At 50.4% G+C, this 20,948-nt stretch overlaps 1 protein-coding gene across 3 annotated transcripts in view; it reads right to left on the reverse strand.

Moving 5' to 3' along the window:
- Window positions 1-10,154: 10,154 nt before the first annotated feature.
- The window catches only part of ANAPC1 (anaphase promoting complex subunit 1), a 70,422-nt gene continuing 59,628 nt past the window's right edge, over window positions 10,155-20,948 (reverse strand). For 2 of the 3 annotated variants that reach the window (XM_024213916.3, XM_024213915.3), the window contains exons 41-48: window positions 19,648-19,725; window positions 19,065-19,132; window positions 17,036-17,174; window positions 16,131-16,217; window positions 15,383-15,478; window positions 14,851-15,049; window positions 13,809-13,943; window positions 10,155-11,209 (exon numbers count right to left, since the gene is read on the reverse strand). In XM_024213916.3, the coding sequence (XP_024069684.2) occupies window positions 11,094-11,209; window positions 13,809-13,943; window positions 14,851-15,049; window positions 15,383-15,478; window positions 16,131-16,217; window positions 17,036-17,174; window positions 19,065-19,132; window positions 19,648-19,725 (918 nt within the window). In that variant the 3' untranslated portion in view covers window positions 10,155-11,093. Of the gene's footprint in view, window positions 11,210-13,808; window positions 13,944-14,850; window positions 15,050-15,382; window positions 15,479-16,130; window positions 16,218-17,035; window positions 17,175-17,260; window positions 17,404-19,064; window positions 19,133-19,647; window positions 19,726-20,948 lie in introns of those variants that run through there. The other variant, XM_024213917.2, reaches the window with a different exon arrangement.

Here is a 20,948-nt window from a genome sequence, read left to right on the forward strand (position 1 = left end):
GAGAGCAAGGGCTCTTTTTTGCCTTGGAGAGCTCGGGCATGTCCCTGAAGGCGAGTTGGCAGCTTTTCCAACTCTCAGTGAAGGGGGTCAAGTATCAGAGGGGTAGCCGTGTTAGTCTGGATCTGTAAAAGCAGCAAAGAGTCCTGTGGCACTTTATAGACTAACAGACGTATAGGAGCATGAGCTTTCGTGGGTGAATACCCATTTCGTCGTATTCACCCACGAAAGCTCATGCTCCTATACGTCTGTTAGTCTATATGCCACAGGACTCTTTGCTGCTTCTAGTGAAGGGGGGTTACTGAGTCCTTCGCGAAGAGCGTCCCTCCCAGGCGTGGCACCAAAAAGGTGTCGACCAACTATGAACAAAAGCAACATTTTAACCAACGTGAATAAAAGTCATTCGTCATCCCAGGAAAATGGGCTGGTGATGTCATAACTTTGCTAGTTCTCCTACTCTCCACAGAGCCTTTGGGGCCAGATGTGGCGTGAATTTCTAACGTAAAAAATGGGGAGAAAACCTGAGGGGAGGCTTGCAAAAGGTCTGTGAAAGCTACTAACAAAGAGAGGAAGGGTGGTCCCATGGCTAGGCCCCCAGTCTAGGACTTAGGAGAGCCAGGTTTCAGTTCCCTGCTCCGCCACCGACTTCCCATGTCACCTTGGACAAATCACTTAGGACCTGATCCACAAGGGGACTAAGCCTCTGACACTCAAAACCACTGCTGCCTGCGTTCCTTCCAAAACCCACAGCCCCCGCCCCACAGCTGAGGAGCTGCTCAGTGCCTCCCGAAGCAGGACTTTCAAACCAGGAGTCCCCCCGAGAATCGTCCAGAGGGACCCAAACCGCTCTCCGCAGAGTGTGCCTCAGACCTGACCAATCAAGTAGAACAAGGAGGCTGTGTGGAAAAGATGGGACTAAGCCATGCACGGACAGTTGCCATGACGACCCCCCCCCCAACAATAAATTCAGTGGCAGCAAACCAGACACGGGCTACTCAGTGCCATCAGCCAACACAGACTGCCTTTAACCTCCACTCTCGGCTCCCCAGCTGCGGTGGAATCGGTGCCCGTGGAAAGCTGATGCAGCAAAAGCGAGGACCTTCCTGCAGACATTGCTCAGCCATGTGGAAGAACCCCCCCCCCCCCCCCACACACACACACGCACAAACGCTCCCTGTGACTCACTGGATTATCTGCTGCTCTGCAAGAGACATCAGGGCTCAGTTCCTCATTTCTCTGTGGCAGCTGGAAGCTGCTCTGAATACGAAGCCCCGACCACACACCCCCCCCATGAGTTCCATGCAGCCAGCCCCCTGTAGGGACTGTCCCGTCAGCTGTGCGTGGAGCTGGCAGGAGCGGTGGGGCGCGCGGAGTCTTGCTGGGAGCTCAGGGAAGCGATCCCAGGCCAGCACCCCGGGATGGAAGGGCAGGGTAATGCGAGGAGAGGGGCAGCCACATACACAGAGGCGGGGTGAGAGTGGAGCGAGGAGCTAGGCAGTCACACCTCGAGTGACCTTGGAGGCCAGGCCGGGCCATGGCCACAGGGTTGATGGAGTAACCAGAGACAAGGGGAGGGGAAGAGAACGCTGAGGGATAAGGAAAGGTGGGAAAGCCCCTGGGGATGAGAGGAACCCCCTGCAAGAGGAGGCAGGGAGCACAAGCCAGCTCCCAGAGGAGGCATCTGACAGACTTCCAAGGCAAAAGGGAAAGAGAGAGCAGGGCTCTGAGCTGCCCCCTGCCTGCCCCACATCCCACCTCAGTGTGCACTGAAACCTCTTCTTCCGCCCTCTCCCTTCCCCAGGGCTGTCTGCATCCACTGCAAAGGGGGTGCTCGGAGCTGTACGCTGCTGGACAATGCTGGGCCAACATCAGCTCCCTAGGAAAGACAGGGATCAGGGTGCACTGGCCTGGTCTGCCTGAGGCCTGCACCTCTGGCTGACAGCTGGACATGCCATGTTGGCCCTCCACTCACCCGTGGCCTGGGGGTTTATTGATTTCTAAGCCATGTGCAAGCAGAGCATCCCAGCAGCAGAAGGGGAACTGCCCCACGACTCCACACTGGAGCTCTGCCCGGATCCCTGCGGACAGAGAATGCATTGCCTGAACCTTCCAGCTAGTCCACACACAGGGACAAAACCTTCCCCTGGCGGGGGCTCGTTTTAAAAAAGGAGTCGCTGAGCGCCATCCCTGATCCAAAATGCGCTAGGGGAGGGGTTCCACTGAAGAAACCCCATATATATTGGAAAGAAATCTAAATGATGCGACCCCCTCCCCCATACATGCACCCCCCAGGGAACAAGGAAGAAAGTCACCATCACAGTGATATGAAAGTAACCAGATTACGACGTGTATGGTTTTATAAAGAAGTGATTCAGGCCAGCAGGGCAGCTTCTCTGAGCAAACATCTGTAAAAGTGCTCACACATGACGCACAGCTGCAATGCGCAGGTTTTACACGGCATACATCATCTAGTTGGGCACGGATCCCGGACTCCAAAGCAACGCATGACCCTGCCAGGGAGACAACGGACTGGGAAACACCATCGCAATAGAAAGCTGCCGTCAGCTGTTAAAGCAGCCAGCCTGTAGTTTCTGAAAGCTCCTGCGTGGAGGCTGGTCAGCGCTAGTAAATCACACCTTACCAGAGCCTGAGAGGGTGCAGGCAGGGAGTAGCAGCCTCGGAGGGCCTGATTCCCGCAGCAGAGCTGGCCGTCCCGAGTGGCATGACACCCCCGCTGGGGAACTCGCTCCACGTGGGGAGGAGAACGCCAGGCTGGTATTTGTAACGGGCGCCAGAGACGTCAGAACTAAAACTCCCCTCGTTCTCTGCTCAGATCATTGGCTCGGATCGAGGTAGCGGCTGCTTTCAAATTCTGTGAAATCTCAAAAAGGAAACAGGAAGCCTCTCTCATTTCTGACTTCAAGCAATAGTCTCTGAACCACACACAGCGGCTTCCTCTTGCCACAAAGGCGGTGGGTGTGTATGTGCGTGTGTGTGTGTGTGTGTGTGTGTGAAACAGCAGCCTGGCTGCTCCCCTTCCCAGCACAGGAGCTGCTGGCATGGCCAGAGGGCTGCACTTCCTAGGGTGTGTCCCCTCAGCGAGGCTGGAATGGGAGCTGGGAATCAGCACAGCAAAAGGGGACAGAACCAGAGCAGCCCATTGGAGCCCTAAGCAGGAATATTTGGGGGCCCCCTTACCCCTCACCCACTCCCGAAAAATATTAATGGTGTTATTTCCACCAACCCGAAACCCATACGGAGACACTTGTTAAACAGCCCACATTAAACGAAAGACACGGTGTTGGGGGGGTAATACTAAAATTGGGGCCCCACGCAACTTAGTCTGGTTATGCCTAGAACCACCTCTGGCCAGAGCTTCTCCCCTGCTGGGACGTTGTGACAAGCAGGGTCCAGACACCCAGGGGGAGAACAAGGGGCCTGAACCCTAAAGAATAAGCCATTGACTCAACTTATTCTAGACAATGGTTTTGTGTATAAAATATGTCAAGTAAGGTCTTTGGAAAGCTAGCAGTGCTGTGACCTTGGTGGTTGCTATGAGCTATGTGGGCAGACAGTGGCTAGGAATCCAGGGGGGTATAAAACTCTGCTCAGAATCTGGGCTGCAACATTCAGCTCCACTGACACCGAGGTGGTCAGCCAGGCAGGGGGGGCTGCCTCCCCAGCCAGACAAGACTAGCCCCCAGCACCTAACATCGCACAGCCCAGGACAAGACCAGAGATGGGCCAATCAAGTTAATGGGAAAACATTGGAACAACCTGAAACTGAAAAGAAAACCCCAGACTCGGAAAACTGAGAGAGGAGGGAATTTATCCCCCAGTCTCCATGAATCATCCTAGTCTGACAGAAAGCAAAACCCCTGCAAACTCTGTTAGAAGGAAGGGGGTTTGAACTAAGTGAAGGTTATCCCGAAGCAGAGGGCCAGCATCGAGGCAGAGAGCTGTGCGAGGAACGCTGGATCCGCTTATGACAGGGGGCATGCTAGGAAACTGAGCAAAGGCAATAGGTAACTTGTATTAGAAAAGGGACTTTTATCTACTGCGGAAGTGTGAAACCTGCAGTTGCGTTTTTATGTTTATTTTCTGTGGGTCGGCATGTGTTTGCTTTCCCTATTTCACTTCCCAATCAGGGGCTTATCTATTAAATCAACCTCTTGTTTATTTTTACCCCATGCAGGTCGCTGGTGTGCAAACAGCATGGAGCAGGCATGCCAAAGTGAGCTGATAATGGGGGCAGGTTTCACTCCTTCAGCGGTGACTTTCCCCCTCTGGTTCGTCAAAGTGTCTGGTAGTTAAGACCTCGGGGGTCACCCTGCCAGGAGTAACGAGGCTGGTGGAATCCAGGGTGAGACCTTTATGCTTGGGGGCTGGCTCCTGCTTTTCAGGCTCTGAGCCACAGCAAAAGGGCATGAAGGCCCCCAGCATCACAGGGCAGGTGGCAACAGGACCCCTCCCTGGTCTGGGTGAGCCCCACAGCATCACAGATGGGTCGCTTTCAAAGCGGAGAGCGCAGCCTCAGGGGTCGCTCTTCACATGGCGCTGTGGCGTCAGCATGAACTGAAGGAGTGTCTAACCCTGTCCCCCCTGTGCCGCTGTCACCTCGCGTCTCTCAGGGCGGGAACATCTGGTTTCTATTTTGAGTGAGCTGCAGGGAAGAGCACAGCCGCCCCACACCCAGGCTGCTCACCCTGCCCAGCCCCTTCACCACAGCCAAGCATGTTTCTGCCCCGCCAGGAGCCGGCCTGCACTCTGATCAGCCTTGCTGCTAGGCACCCAATGAGCCCAGCCGCACTGCCCGGGAGCTGCCCGAGTAGCTGTAAGACCTGTGGGTTTAGCGGCTCTGGCTATAGGCCTGGCACCTGGAGCAGATCACTGGCTGTTCAACGCGTATCCTGCCCACAGCGGGGCTTGTCCTGCTCCGTTCTGTGGTGTTGCTCTGGGTGTCCCTAAACCTCTAACTTCCAGAAGCTGGACTGGACGATGGGATGGATCACTCGATAATTGCCCTGTTCTGTTCCTTCCCTCTGGGGCACCTGGCATTGGCCACTGTCGGAAGACAGGATACTGGGCTAGATGAACCATTGGTCTGACCCAGCGTGGACGCTCTTATGACTCTGAGGGCTACCTGAATTACTTTGGGCTACTGGCCCAGTTCCAGTATTGGCTCGTGCTAGACTGTAGGGAGCTCTGAAGGGGTCCTGAAGAGACAGGGCAGAGGGAGGGGGCTGCAGAAACACCTCTGGCCCCAGGGGGTGCCTGGAGAATGGTGACCCCACTACAGTCAGTGACGATGCAATGCAACAAAACGCAGGGGTTCCAGCTACCAGTCACTTGTCACACGTCCGATTGCTGGTGTCACGCACAGGCAGGAACGAAGGGTGTCTGGTATAGCTGGGCGCCGTTGGCTGCTTCCAAACGTAGGGGAGTTAGCCACTGGCTCTGCATACTTCCATGTAGCTGCCATGTTGTGGCATGGCCTGGGCGGCCTAGAACAGCTAATCTGGCTCCTGGGCCTGCCCCAGGAATGCCTGACTCTCTGATGCACCCACCGTTCTGCTCGTGCCTGCTGCTGTGTCCTTACGTGCTCGACTATCCTGTCTGTAACCAGGGCTCCAGCCATCAGACAGCACTCCCCTCCCTGAGCCAAGAACAGAACCCAGGAGTCCTGCTCTAGCCCCACCCCACACAGTCAGACGGGACTAGAACCCAGAAATCCCGATTCCCCAAATTCTACTGCTATCGATCCAGGCTGTGTACTGCTGACCAGCCAAGTGTGGTAGCTCCCGGGGAAGGGAGCCGAGGTCCAGCTCCTAAAGGCCTGTGTTCAAATCCTGCAGCGAGGCTAGGGGGTCACAATGGCTCCACAAGAAGGAGTTTCTATTTTGACAGCTTAGTTACAGCTACATTCGTTTACAACCAACCGTTGGACCTCTTTGAAATGTTCCCATCGAGTCGGGTTGGCCTGAAAACTGAGAGGGCAGGGAGCCCGATAGCAGTTCAGTAAGGTTGCCCATAGGAGCCCGACCCACATCCCTCATTTAACAGAGCTACAGCCACAAAAAACTAAACAATCTTTTTTGTCAACACAGCCTTCTTCACAAATTGACATTTTTCACTAAAAAAAAAAATCATCTGCTTTGGAAAGTTTCTGTGAAATGTTCCATCCTTCCCCCCCCTCCCCCCCGCCTTTATTTTTTTCCTCATTTTACCTCCTTCCTCCACCCGAATCTTTGTTTTACACTTGTCAGCAGCTGCTGCCACAGCAAAACACCTGCCTCCAGCCTATTACAGTGTGTGGAAAAGAAACGGGCTAAAATTCGGAAGCCGTTGGACAGTCACTTGCCTTTCCTTCGTCGCTGCTGCGACAATGAAGCGTTTCTTCAGCTCTCCCCAAAGCACTGACAGCGTCTCATTGCGGGCATCGTGTTTGCTCTACCTGTGAGGGGAACGCCACTGTTCACGCAGCAAGCAGAGATACTCCAGTAAAAGATGCCGGATGAACTCCCTCCACCTGCAGGCACCCAACTAACCCCACGGCCAGCGAGCAGGACGGCTGTCCCAGTTCAGGGGGCGACAGGCCCTTGAAGGGGTCAGGGCCCAGTCTGCCCCGATTGCCTTCTGCAGGTGCATCTGGGGACAACTGACCACCCCAGGTAGCTGCTTCATGGTTAATTAGCGAAGGAGCCACCTGGACCTAATTAAAAGGTTACCTGAGCTCTGGCAGGCAAGGCGCTCCTGAGGAGAGGCGTTCTGGGAGAGCTCAGCAGAGCCGGTGCTCTTCGAGTCAGGAGGAGATCCCTAAGGCGAGAGCAGAGGAAAGCCTCAGCAAAGGGCTCTCCCAAGCAGTGGCCGGAAGGAAGCCCAACCCGCCAGGGCCTACGCGCTACCCCAGGGAAAGGCTGCAGGTCAGAGATCTCCACAGAGCCCTGACTGGACAGATCTAGCTAGGGAGAGTCAAGAGCGCCGGCTCTGAGGCAGAGACCTCAGCCACGAGAATCCTGCTGGCAAAGGGCCAGCAGCGGATTTTGGCGGGAACAGAGCTGGGTGACAGAGTCAGTCTTAGGTTAAGGGGCTAGGGTGGAGGTTGGCTTACGCTCTATTTGGGCCTATGTTAATAAATGAGATCCTCCAAAAGGGGGTGCTCTTTAGGATGTGAACACCCGCGTGGACGGGTTTATACCCTGGGCAGGGCTGGGAGCAGTTGGCCCTGAGCCCCGGTGAGGGGAAAGCAGCCACGCCTGACCGACGGGCACGGGTCGGGACAGCCACCGCCACTCCCCAGGACCAGCCCGACAGAAGGTGGGGGCCCCAGGTCCATGTGAACGCTCGTTCTGTGGCCCCTCCCTTGGGCTGCTCCCATCGTGACTTCTCTGAGGCCAGCGTGGAGACGACCCCTTCGACAGGCCGCACGGGCTGCGCTGTCTGCTCCTGCTGCCCAGGACTTCAACCCCCCAACCCCACAGGGAGTGGGGGGCGCCCCCCATCATGCTCGAGGTGGCGGTGTGAAGAGACGCCACCGACGTCCAAACCCAGTGAAGCTGCTGCGTGTCACGCACCACCCAAACACCACCTTACCTCTGTGCCCACAGGGCTGCCGGCACTAGGGTGACCAGATCACCACACTAAAATATCGGGACACATTGGGGTGCCATCAGCCCTGCCCACAGCCCACCCCCGCTCCTCCCAGGCTCCGCCCCCACTCTGCTCCAGGCCCCCCCACCGCGCCCTTCCTCATTCCCCAGCCTGCCGCTGGCTTGCTGCGTCCCTCCTCAGTCCCCCACCCACTGCTCGCCTCCTCACCTGCTCGCCCACCACTCACCCCTACGGCGCCAACTTCCCCTCTGCCAGGTGGGTGCTCATCCACCCCGTCTTTCCACCCTGCACTGCCCTGCCCCTGCCCCCATTCCACCCCCTTCCCCACCTCTTCTCTGCCTCCTCCCCTGAGTACGCCAGGAGGAGGAGCAGGAGGCAAGGAGCGGGGAGCTTGGCTGCAATTTTTCCCCATGGGTGCTCCAGCCCCAGAGCACCCACGGGGTCAGCACCTCCCTCCTTACCCGAATATCAGGACAAATGGCGTCCCGATCGTACATTGATCAGGACGCGGGACAAAGGGTTAAATATCGGGACATCTGGTCACCTTAGCCGGCACCTCGCTGAATTCTTTGGGGAGCGGAGAATATTTGTCTAAGCTGCAGGAAGGCCCCTAATTGATCGCTTGCCTCCTTGGAGAGGCAGATCCATGCGATTTCTGCCAACCAGCAGCATGCGCTCCCTGGACTGGTGCTGCAGGCTGTGGTGAGGGGCTCCAGGGACTGTCTGAACAGGAGCGCTGCTTCGGGGCTGTGCCGGACCCAGGAAATGGCCGTCTTTGTACAGGACAGATTAAACTCTGATCTTCCCAGGCCCTACTGCCCTCCCTGCAGGGGCAGAGTTACTTACGTGTTGGGCTGCGTTGAAAGCAGCGCCCCAGCTTCAGGCCTGGCTTTCATTCCTCGTGGGGTGTGTTCTCTTGTCACGGCCCTCCGACGGGATCCGTGGAGAGAGAGCGCCTTTCCGAGCGTTGGCGCCTGGGGTCGCGCAGTGCCTGCGGCCTGCTCCAGCCCAGCGATGTTTTCTGGAAGGGCCCCTTCCTCTGCTACACAGCATGTGAGCGACGCTGGCTGGCCGGAGCCCTGCCACTGCCCGGCTCTACTCTCTCTGGCTGGGATAGCGAGTCTGCCGACGATATTAGACATTGCTCTGAGTCTCGGGGAGCTCATCCCAGGGATCGCCCCTGCCCACGGTGCTCCAGAAAAAGCCCCACTGTCAAGACCTGTGCATACGCAGGCTATCGGAGCCACCATCTCAGCAGAGGAAAGCACCTGGTCACTGCTGGCCATTAGTATATGTTATCCCAGGCATCACCCTGGACCCATCCCCAGCCCCCCTCCCGGAGAGGTTGCCCTTACGAACTTCCAGCTGTTATGTGTATGCCTCACCTCAACCCATGCCCTCATCTCCCCACTCCTCTCCTGGTGCTGGGCAGCATTATCCCCTTTGGACAGAGGGGGACCGGAGGCCCAGAGACATGAACTGACTTGTCCAAGGTCACACAGGGAGTGCATGGAACAGCCGGGAACAAACTCTGGCTGGGTGGATTGATTTCAATCATGATTTAAGTCACCAAGTGGAAAGCCTCAACTGAAATCATCAATTTAGTCACCTGTTCCATTTGCACAGCAGTTCTTTTCTAAAGCAAGGTGCATTCTCATTGGTGGATAGCACCATAAAAACATGTTGACTTACAACTAAATAGAGCCTTTATGGCTTTTTGCTACCTACGAAGATACACTAACTATATACACTTAAGTAATTATACGGCTTAATATTTTCATATTAATTGTATATTTTAGTATGTTAAAATGGTGAATGAAATACTACTTATTTACTAGATAATTAACTTTTTGCTCATGATGTGTGTCACGCGGCACTAGGATGGCAAATGGAATTCAAACAACATATAAAATAGATTTTTAGTGAACAAAACAAGCCCATAATATAGCACATGACCTAATGTTTTTCCCAATTCTTTCTTTAAATATAATAAAACAGTCTAACTCAACGTTTTTGATAATCATGGATTTTTATTTAAATGTTTCGAGAAAGAATGCTCAGGACTTAACATATTTTGGATTAAATTCAGATTTCATTTTAAACAGGTTTGTTTTTAAAAAGTAAAAATAGAAAATATTTTTTTTCCCCCAGAAAAATCTGACAACTTTTCTCCACTCTGAAGCCTGGTCTCCACTTAGTGCTTGACCCCCCAGGCCATCCTCTTTTCTGGCAGTGATGAGGGGTTCTCGATACAGTCCTCAGAGAGGTGACCCCACCCCCCAGCCTTGTCCTCCCACTTCCTAGCCCGTTTTTGACATGGTCCCTTGGAAGCTGCCATCTCCTCCAAGATCCAGGGCTGCCCCGTTACCCCTCCTAAAGCCATAACCCCTCTGCTCAGTTGTTGGTCACCAGCCGGCAGCGCTCCAGGGTGTGCTCCCCCACCCCTCCAACATTCCAGGCTCCATGTAGCGAGCCCCCTTCTGGGAGAACTGAAGTACGGAGATGTGAGCCTGCCACTACTGTTGGCCTCAAATGCTCTAGACTTAATCTTGCATAACCAGCCTGCAGCAAATCCACTGACTAGCTCTCTGGTCTCAAAGGTTCTAGGCCATTGCTCTTACCACAGCACCATCTTTCTGCCTGCAGCTTTTCCTCATTTGCTGCACAGAAATTCCACCATGTGCAAACCATTTCCTGGGCCAGCACCTCTCTGTGTCAGAGGTGGGGGTGCAGGAATCGCGGACTGTCCAAATAGCATAGCCAGGTACACAGATTCAGCCTCATCTGAGAGGCAGCATAGCCCAGCAAGCAGGTTCTGCTTAGCACCGGCTGAAAAAAGAAATTAAGATAATCCCATTTAAAAAAGGAAATTCAAAGTTGTCTTTGTTCTGCTGGGCTCGAAATGGTCCCATTTTTAAAAAAAAATGTGTTTTAGAAAAAAGATTAGAATTTTGAAAATGGCTGAAGAAAGGAAAGCAACAGGCAGTATATGAATGTGATGGCGTAAGACTCATCTTTATAGTTTCCATCCAGCTGTCCAAGAGGGAAAGCGGAGGTCGAGGCCTATTGCTCCTGTATGCCCTCCCTGTCAAAAGCCCTTTGCTATCTCATTAAAGACAATTTTAGAAGTGCCAAAGGCTCAGGGTACTGGGTGGCGAGGACATGAGGTGACCAATTGCTTCCAGATGGGTTATTTTCATGACTCGCCACAAGGCTTTTTTGTAAACAAACTTTATTTAGAAAAGTAAATGATTAATTCGTTGTATGTAGGTACTCTTCACTGTAACGACAACACATACAAAGCTCCCTGTCACAGTCAAAACATCTACAGGCAAGTGGAAGAGATACTTGGGACATTGCCTGTGAAGTTACAACGTTCAGTTCCCTTCATCCGCGTGTCTTTCAGATAACTTAAAACAACACTATTGGCATTGGCTTTTGGTCACTGTGTAAGATTTGTGTTCTGGGTCTCCATCTTGGCACAGTCACAGCACCATTGACTGTGGATTTCCAAGTAGTAGAGGTGCAAGTCGCAGCAACGCACGAACTGGCATTTTCAGCTGCCTGAATTTCAAAAGCAGTTCCGAAAAGCTCGTGCTCCCTAGTGAGACAAAAGCAGGAGAATGATTCTGTATCTGGAGAACGCTTGCATTCGGAAACAGGTACCAGTGTTGGAAGTATAATATCACGGCTGCTCAGTGCAGTAGGGATGCGTGTCTTTGGTGGTGTATCCGTCTACTCAATGTCCAAACACACACCCCCAAAATGGATAGTCTATGAACAGTAAACTGGCGATTTTTAGTTTAAGTTTGCAGTAACAATCAGGAAAGGAATCCGTGTATGTGTTGGTGAAGGAGACTTAAGACTCCACCAGCAACACAGAAATCAGACAGAAAACTGGGTATCCAATCGCCTATGGAGGGAAACAGCTAAACTGACGACACACAAAGGAAATGAACTAAAACATCCTACTCAGCTGTAGGTACAAAATTCAGGGGGATGTGGGAATGGGATTTTTCTTTCAATTGATGGTGTCCCCACCCAAATGCTCCTTTAGGCCTGACCTTGCACATCAAGCGTTGTTACTCTCTCACTCTCCTGTCTCTGTATTCTTTTGAGTGTCTTTTAAAAAAACAACAAAATAACAACTCTCTCTCCAGCTTTTCCAAATGCCCTCCCACACTGAAAGTGTTGGCTGATCCTTATTTGTACCGCGCCGCCCACCCAACAGCCCAGCTACCTCCCCCAGTGGAGGGGTTGGGGTTTTATTTTCTATTTTGCCATCACCGTTGGAGTAAGGAACACAAGCTTGGTAACTCCTGACAGCCTAGCAATTCTGTATGCTTCTCACAATGTTTGTACTCAAACGCCAGGCCTGACCTGGCAACTCTGTATGTGGAGAAAGAAGAAATGAAGTGATATGTATGTGCAAAGTAGCCTGAATGATGTTCACTGAAGAAGCCAATTATAAAAGCCTCTCCTAGAAAAGTGAGCCGAGGGTGGCAACCCCCAAGAGTGTGAGCAACAACTCTGAAGAAAAAACAAAACAAAAAACACAACGCCCCAAGGGAGAACAGGAAGGCTAGAAGGGCACCCTGCAAACACCTACAGATTTCCAGCTCTTCTGAGACTCTCTTTCCTGGTAAGTGGTGTTTGTCTTACAGCCCCAGCTCCCCAAATGCTGTTGTTACAGGCAGGGCTGGCGCAACCCATTAGGCGACCTAAGCGGTCGCCTAGGGCGCTAACATTTGGGGGGCGGCGACCGGATCTTCGGCCGCCCTGGTCGTCGTCGGTATTTCGGGGGCGGGACCTTCCGCCGCCTCTGTCAGGGGCGGGACCTTCCACCGCCTAGGGCGGCAAAAAAGCTGGCAGCGCTCCTGGTTACAGGGGAGTCTCGGCTTTCCTTTAAAAGTAGTCAGGTTCTGGACCCTGTGGTTGGGGAGAAAAGCTGAAAAACGTGACCCGAGAGGCTCAAATCCCAGAAAGCAGAAGAGCCAACACTGATTGTTTTTTAAAATCTCACGAGGTGGAGGGGAGGGCCTGATTTCTGAGCAGCTGGGTTTAGAACAGAGCATCTAGGAAAACAGATGTTGAAAAGCGAAGTCAGGAAGTGACATGGGACGTCAGGCTATCAGAATGGATTAGTGCTAAGCAGACGGCCCTCTCTCAGGTCCCCTCCATCTGTCAGGACACTGGGAGCTCCCAATGCACGGACCTACCCCAGACAGGGAGGACACAGGGAAAGGTGGTGTCTCCAGAGGCCTGCCCATGTGACCTGTGAGGGTAAGAAGGGTCTGAAGGGCTGCCCAGGCACCTACCCTGAAAATGTACAAGGGAGAGGCACTTTCCCCTCTTGTGTCCATGGTGCAGTCTGCTCTGGTGGAATGGCCAGGCCTTTGGGAAGAGGAGCCGTGCCTTTAGCTAATAAGCTTTCAGCAATAAATTCCCTTACTCCTCTGCCAACAGAGGTGGTCACATCCTTCTTGGGTCCCTAAAGCGCCATGGAGCTCTCCTCCCATCAAAGTGTGGAGGGCTTCCCAGAATTGGGTCAGCAGGAAGCAACACCTAGATCAGGCTCGTGCGGACGGGACTGCTCTCAGCATCAGCCTGTCATGGTGGGGTATTCAATAGAGGCCACGGAATTAAATTTCCCTACCTGCCTGACCAAACAGGTTGCCACTAGGAAAACAGGCATGAGAGCAGGTCCTCTCTCCAGAACCATCCAGGTGCTCAAAGGGAAGTTGAACAACGATGTTCAGGACAAAGCTAGAGTAACAAAGGGGAGCAGAGGACTGCAGTCTGTCTGAACTTGTCCACTGCCTTTGGAAACGTCAATACCTCCAGGTGCAAGGTACCATGAATCCCGCTGCCCTTTGGTGCACTGAAGGTCCCTGGTTGAGTGCTAAGGGAACAAGGCCTCATATCCTTATCCAAATCAACCTGGAGAAAAGCCAGGATGTCTACTGAAGAGCAGTGGCTAAGGCTGATCTCTTTAATCCCCCATCATGTCCCTACAGCTAAGGGTCCTGCTCACCACATAAAAGGTCCAAGAAAAGTCACAAGCAAAGAAAATACTTGCACAGCCGTAAAAAAAATTATCTACATTATAGCAACAACTTAACACATGAGGTAAACATGAAAGGTCATCCAGCTTATAGTAATAGTACGCCCAATCCAACCCAGCACAGATATAACCTTACCTTCTAAGCCGCCTGCTGACAGCTGCCCTGGGGTTGGGACTGAGTGGTAAACGAGGAAGCAGGCCAGCATACTTAACTGAGATTCTTCAGTAGGCTGCCCACTTAGGTAGGAGTGCAGAGAGACGTCCCCTCTGGCTGTAACATGCAAGGGAGCCTGATGAGATTCAGGGACTGTTTTCTCATTTGTTGAGAGAACAGAACACAGAGGGGCATTGGAGTGGGACATTGCTCCCTGCCACATGGGTTTGTTGGAGGGATCTCCCCCCCCAGCACTGACTACCAAGACCAGGGCTTTAGCTTGTGGCAGCTCTTCATTCAAGGACTACCACCATGCCATTCTTCAAACCTAACCCCCGCTTCGCTTCTGCTGGGCTCACAGGACATCTCTGCCCCTGGGAAAACTAGGGAAGTCTGAGTCATCTCCTGCGTTAACTCAAACTTTCCAAACAAGGAAGCAGTCAAACTGAGCCCCAAGGGATCATACAAATGCTACGTTAAAGCGTTCCAGTTGGAACGCAATGCTCTCAGAAGGTGCAAACTTGGACACCAGGTAATTACACAAAATGAAACACACAGAGAGAGAGAGAAGTGCAGACACATATTGCTGTTCTACACAATACACACTACACGGGGCCTCCCATGACACAGGCAACCAGATTTTGGAGACTATTTTAAAATTCCAGCGGTGGCAGCAGTTCAGAGCAGCAGCTCAGCTTTTAAGACTACCTGGATTTGTGCAAATATTTAAGATTAAAAAAAGTCAGAAATCAGCTAGAATTCCTTCTCTTGATTACCTGAAGGAGGCAGCATTCACCCTTACAAACTGGCCAATCAGGAGATAATCAGGATTCAAACATGAGAAATCTGTTCTTTATTTCCCCTCCCCCACCTCCACTAATGAAGTTAAAAAAAACAGCTGATGGGCAAGATACAAAGAAGTCTGATACCCTGCTGTAGAGCTTCTGGGTGTCAGATCTCTCCCAGTGCAGGGTCACAGACTCACAACCAAAAAGTGGCACTATACTCATGCTGCTCTCTTTACCTTGTAGCCACTGGTCCAAAGTATTATCAATCGTGCACTTCATCACAGGCAGAAATTCAGAGTTCATGAAGAGCCCTCTGTTTGGATTTCTCCTCACCCTCTCCTGGTGGCTTCTGGAGCTGAAAAATTCTAATACCAGCTTTATCTGCCATAGTTCAAAGGTCTCAGACATTTCTTTTCTCTCTAATATCCTCACGGCCTAACAGGAGAGAAAACACAAAGATATACTGTGAACTCAATCTGTACTAGAAAAGAAACGTTCCCCTCATAACTGCAAAATAACTGAACTTCCCTCCCTCAGTGCGTCAATCGAAAAAAACTAGATTACTCTCTCCTGATCTTTATCACCTCATTAGGTTATTTTTCAATTGTTATCTTGAAATCTTTGCTCTGTCACCACAGGTTTACTGACAGATTTCTATTTTCCATTTCTGGTATCCATGATACGTATGAAAGGTGTAAGACTGACATGATACCCTTCTGCAGAGTTAGTGCTATTAAGGATAAAAAAAATAAACACTGTTCACTCTACCTGATCTATTGCTATGTATGCAGGCAGCATCTCCGGATTCTCTCGAGTAACACACTCATAAAGAATAGATGAGAAGAGATCCAATATTTCCTGTTTCTGATAAAAGACATGCCTTTCACAAAGTGCACACTGTACATATAATTTATTACAAGTTCTCTTACATTGCTCACGTTGGCTTCTGTTATGGTTAATCCCCCACATTATCCGCGGTAATTCATTTATGTAAAGATTTGTGTCCCTGTGTATTTATTCATTAAAAGAATGCAAAATGCAGTTCCATTTTTCTCCCTCCCTTAGTATTTTTGAAGGTTAGCCTCAGATTTCATTCTGCACAAAGAGAAGACCGTCTTCATTCACAAGACAACTTTAGTGGCTGCCCTAAATAATAGCAGTAACCTGCTTTATCTCAGTATTCATTAGCTATACCTTGTACAAACCATAGGGAATTCAGGGCGTATAATTGTGAGGTTAACTAGTGGCAGAAGGTTATACTGAAAAGCTTTTTAAGTGCAGGTTCCATAGTTCTATTTTCTGTTTCTACTTTTGTGCATTCTTTTTTATGTAATGCCATTTTGTTCCATATAGCAAATACCTCTCCAAGGAACAAGGCTTTTCAGAACAATTTTTCTTGCATTACTGAATTAGCTCTGCTGTCTGCAACTTAACATTCATTTTCTGCATTTTATTTATGAAAACAAGAAAAGAAACCATTCTTCTGAGCAATATCCCACATATAGGCAATGTGTACCTGACCCATGTTCACAGCTGGTTTGCAGAAATAGTCAGCAAATGAAAGTAGTGCCGGATCAGAAGTGAAAGCAGAAATAGTTTCTGGCTAAAAAGAGGTAAAAATGCACACTTTAGATTAGGAATCTTTTGCTTTCATTGCATAGATCAAACAATAATTTATACCCTCCCCTCCTTCCCTACTGTGATTCTCCAGAGCTCAGGGCAGGTCATTGTAATCTACATGATTGATTTAATGGGCAAAATCAAAGTCTCATAACCTTTTCATCTGACCACTGCAAAAAGTGATGCCATGGATTGATTTGGAAAGTAAAGAGGCAGGGCTGGTGGAGTGGGTGCTCAGCCTGGCCCAGTGCTCTGTGGCAGCTGCTGGGCTAATTTTCCTACAGCCACAAATTAATGCCATTTGTCAGAGCGATTTCAGCACTCCTGGAAAGTACTAGACTGGCAGCACTGTGCCACTTGAAATTCTGAGGGAAAGCGGCACAGGCAGCGGCTGTACACATTTCTCAGCTGCATCTCAACGTGGCTCCTCCATCCCTGCTCTGTAAAGGCCACGTCTAGAGGTGGAATTCCCCACTGACCTGCCAATTCACGCTCTGGGCTCTGACGATGGCAGTTCTGTGATGGGCTCCTGGCCAGAGGGAATTGGACTGAACCCACTAATTCTTTTCCCACAGGCCAAGTAGCTGTCAGATAGCGACAGCTTTTCATCACTACCCTCCTAGCCCATATTTGAACCCAGGAAGGCGGCAGGCTCAATAGCTCAACCACTCACTGCCCTACTACCGTTCTCTCAAAGCTCCAGCACCGTTCAGGTGAGAACTTTGCGTGCAGAGCTGCCGGTAACCATAGCGGTCACCTTACTGCTTTGTGCTCGCTAGCAGAACAGTTAGATGACGCTACCTTGAATGTCCGAGTTTCAGAGTTCCTGTGAGTGACCGCCTGTGCTAACAAACTGCGCCAGCCCATTGGGTCCTCTTTGTACGAGAGCTGCCCAGCTCTCAGTTTTACATACAGGATGCCATCCTTCGAAAGGATCGACCTGAAACAACAACAACATTTACAGTTCTGAACTTATTTAAATCTCTTTCCGTCCAGCTGTGGTACTGACTCATGACATGGCAAACAGATGTAGAAATAACTAGCAACCTAGTCACTTGTATGGGCCAATGTCCCCATCCAGGGATTTGCTTCCTCGTTATTTAGGTCCTGTATATCCACGTGCAGGGGGAGATCTCAATTTCTCTGACATCCAACCACAGGAAGGCAATCTGGCGGGGGGAGGGGAGCAGTGGTGGGAGAGCAAAGAGGAGTGAGGTTTTCCAGCATTACTGAGCTATACAATATTATGAATTCCCTCTGAAGAAGTCAATACAGCCATCTCTACCCTTAATGGGTGGTTCAGCCCCCAAGCATCTCCCCCTAAAAATAGCACCAGAGGGGTCCATTCACACTGCGCCTCACTCGACAAAGAGTAGTGCCATGTGTCTGTGCTTTGCCCCATTTTCCCTAGAGAACAGGCTCTTTCCTCTTACAGTAAGAGATGGCAATGCCAACAACCTGCTGTTCAGGAGCAACCCTACAAGTTAGGGTGAGCCCCACATACGTGAAAACAGCTCAGAGCTTCGCTACTCAAAGCAACTGAGTTTGTTCAGAAAAGTCATTTACCTTATTTAGATTTATATAAAAGGGCACCTTATCCATATGCTCTGGGATCCTTTACCCAGAACTGTAAAATACCCTATCAAAAACAGCACATCAACACCATCATGCTGCAGTAACCCATCACCTTTTTACAAATGGGCCATCACATTCTACTCCAATCTGTGGGTGGTTTTAGGGTGTAGCTCCACACAGGGTGTGTTGCTGTATCCAACCTAATCTTGACTGTGTCATTTACATTAAATGAAATAGCAAAATTACTAGTGAAACATTCAAGTGGCTCTTTTCACGCCTCTCTAGCTTGCATATGTCATTTACAGACTTTACAATTCCAGGCTGCTATCTATAATGCTAGGAATAATTTTACCTGTGAATCCTATATTCAGATACAACAAGGAGTCCAGTGGCACTTTAAAGACTAACAGATTTATTTGGGTATAAGCTTTCGCAGGTAAAAAACCTACTTCTTCAGCTGCATGGAGTGAAAATTACAGATGCAGGCATAAATATACTGACACATGAAGAGAAGGGAGTTAACACTGGTTCTCCACTTGTAAGGTAACTCCCTTTTCTTCATGTGTCAGTATATTTATGCCTGCATCTGTAACTTTCACTCCACGCAGCTGAAGAAGTGGGGTTTTTACCCACGAAAGCTTATGCCGAAATAAATCGGTTAGTGTTTAAGGTGCCACCGGACTCCTCGTTGTTTTTGTGGATACAAACTAGCACGACTACCCCTCTAATATTCAGATACGATTACTGTCCTTTAACATTTAAATACATCCACTGGACAATTGTAATCTGCACTAATTAGTACTGTGCACACTTCAGAAAAATATCATCTCTGGCACATTAGTAAGAGTTCGCTAGCCACTCTCAGCAGGGCGCAGTTTTCAAGGACAGAGGAAATGAGAAATCTCATCAATTGCACCCAAAACCTCCCCATATTAAAAGTAGTTTCTAGCTGAGTGAGGTCCCCCCTGCCCCTTTTCCCTTCTCTTTTTAAAGTAAAATAAAATAAAAACCCACAAAACAAGTAAAAAAATGACTATCCAGAGGAAGAGTGAAACTGACTACACACAAAGGGGCTGTCCAATGCACAGAAGAAGACAAACTGAAACTGAAGAATTTCTTTCCTTTCTTTCAGCTATTGTAAATTTTAGGTGTTACTTCTAACTATGGGAGGTAAAAAATTTCACAAGTTTACTCAAATGTTAAGGGACATTAACAAATGTAATCAATCTAGGTAAGTAGCATCGTGAATACTTACTTCAGCTGGTGTGTCCCCTTGCTTAAATCTATTAGTAGTTCCCAGTATCGTGGGCCTTTCACTCTGATCTGCCAATATAAATGTTTTAATTGACTAGTGAGGAGCATATCACTTATATGGAGGTAACAGGGATTGCAAGACAAAAGAGAGCTATAGAAATCTATTTCAATTTCTACCCCCTTAGAAGGGCAGATTCTCCCTCTCAGCACCATCTGCTGTGTGTCCCTGGAGACTCCAAGAGGACAGAAACTGGCTGTTCCCTGCAGAGGATGCCCCAGTGGCTGTAGAGGTGACAGGGACCCGAGGCAGGATCAGGGGTAGGAAGGGACATGTAGGGGCATAACTAAGTGTGCTGCACTATGGCTATCCCACAGGTAGCAAATGGTCTCTGGGGGCCATTGTCAGCGGACATTAGCTAGACCTAATCCCAGGCTGCTCTAACATGCACTGGAGCCAAGGCAAGGAATCAGAGCACTAACCAGGTCCCCAGTAGCCACCCTCCTTTCTGCTCACTGTCTGAATCTTCACTGCATCACAGAATCTGGGCCAAAATGTACATTACTCAACTGGAGCCCTGATTTACCTGCTTAAGTAAGTGAAGCTCCGGGAGGAGGGTTGGTGCCATGAGTTCCTCTGTGGTTTCTTCATACCATTGCGTGCCCTTTAAACACCAACAACGTTCCCGCGTTAGTAAAAACAACTTCAGTGCACAGGGACAGAAAGCATGCCAGTCTCTCGGCTACACCTCTGTTCAGCCTGGCTGCACTGCAAGCATCTTGTATTTTCTAGATCCGTTTTCCTGGTGAAACGGGTGGCTTAATATTACCATTTATGTCACAAAGTGAGAGAGACGAGGTAGGGGAGGAAACATCTTTTATTGGACCAACTTCTGGTGGTGAAAGACAAGCTTTCAAGCTCCACCGGGAGCTGCTTCAGGTCTGTCACAAAACGTATACGGGAAAACAGAGGACGGCAGCACGGCTGAGTCAATATGCATAGCACCGTTGTCATGAGGAGGGGACATTTTTCAACCTAAACACCCACCACACGGCCTGCACGTGCAATCTTCCACAGCAACAACAGGAGGTGCTTTCGCATGTCTGGTCAGATCACTACGGTCTCTGCCGTTCTCTTCTCCTAAAGGCTGACAAGGCCTGTCCTTACCTCACAGGCTATTCCATGCCTAGGGCCCTACCAAATTCACCGTCCATTTTGGTCAATTTCGTGGTCAAAGGATTTAAAAAATTGTAAATTTCAGATGTTTAAATCTGAAATTTCACGGTGTTGTCACTGTAGGGTCCTGACCCAAAAGAGGGTTGTGGGGGAGTCGCATGGTTATGGTAGGAGGGTTGCAGTACTGCCACCCTTACTTCTGTGCGGCTGCTGCTGGTGGCGCTGCCTTCAGAGCTGGGCTGCCGGAGAGCGGTGGCTGCTGGCCGAGAGCCCAGCTCTGAAGGCAGTGCTGCTGCCAGCAGTATCACAGAAGTCAGGATGGCATGGTATGTTTTTTCTGCGCTGCTGCCTGCAGAGCTGGGTGGCCAGAGAGTGGCGGTTGCTGGCCACTCTCCAGCAGCCCAGCTCTGAAGGCAGCACCCCGTCAGCAGCAGCACATAAGTAAGGGTGGCACCACTGCAACCCTCCTAACATAACCTTGTGACTCCCCTGTCTCCCCTTTTTGGATCAGGACCCCCTGTTTGGGAAACACTGGTCTCCCCCAGGAAATCTGTACAGTATAGGGTAAAAGCACACAAAAGACCAAATTTCACGGGGAAAGACCAGTTTCACGGTCTGTGACGCGTTTTTCATGGCCGTTAATTTGTTAGGGCCCTAACCATGTCACATCATACATCAGCTGTAGGAAGTTGTTTGATCCTGAATGTATCT

This window comes from Terrapene carolina, unplaced genomic scaffold (assembly GCF_002925995.2).
Source record: "Terrapene carolina triunguis isolate 2854851 unplaced genomic scaffold, T_m_triunguis-2.0 Scaffold132, whole genome shotgun sequence".
NCBI lineage: Eukaryota > Metazoa > Chordata > Testudines > Emydidae > Terrapene > Terrapene triunguis.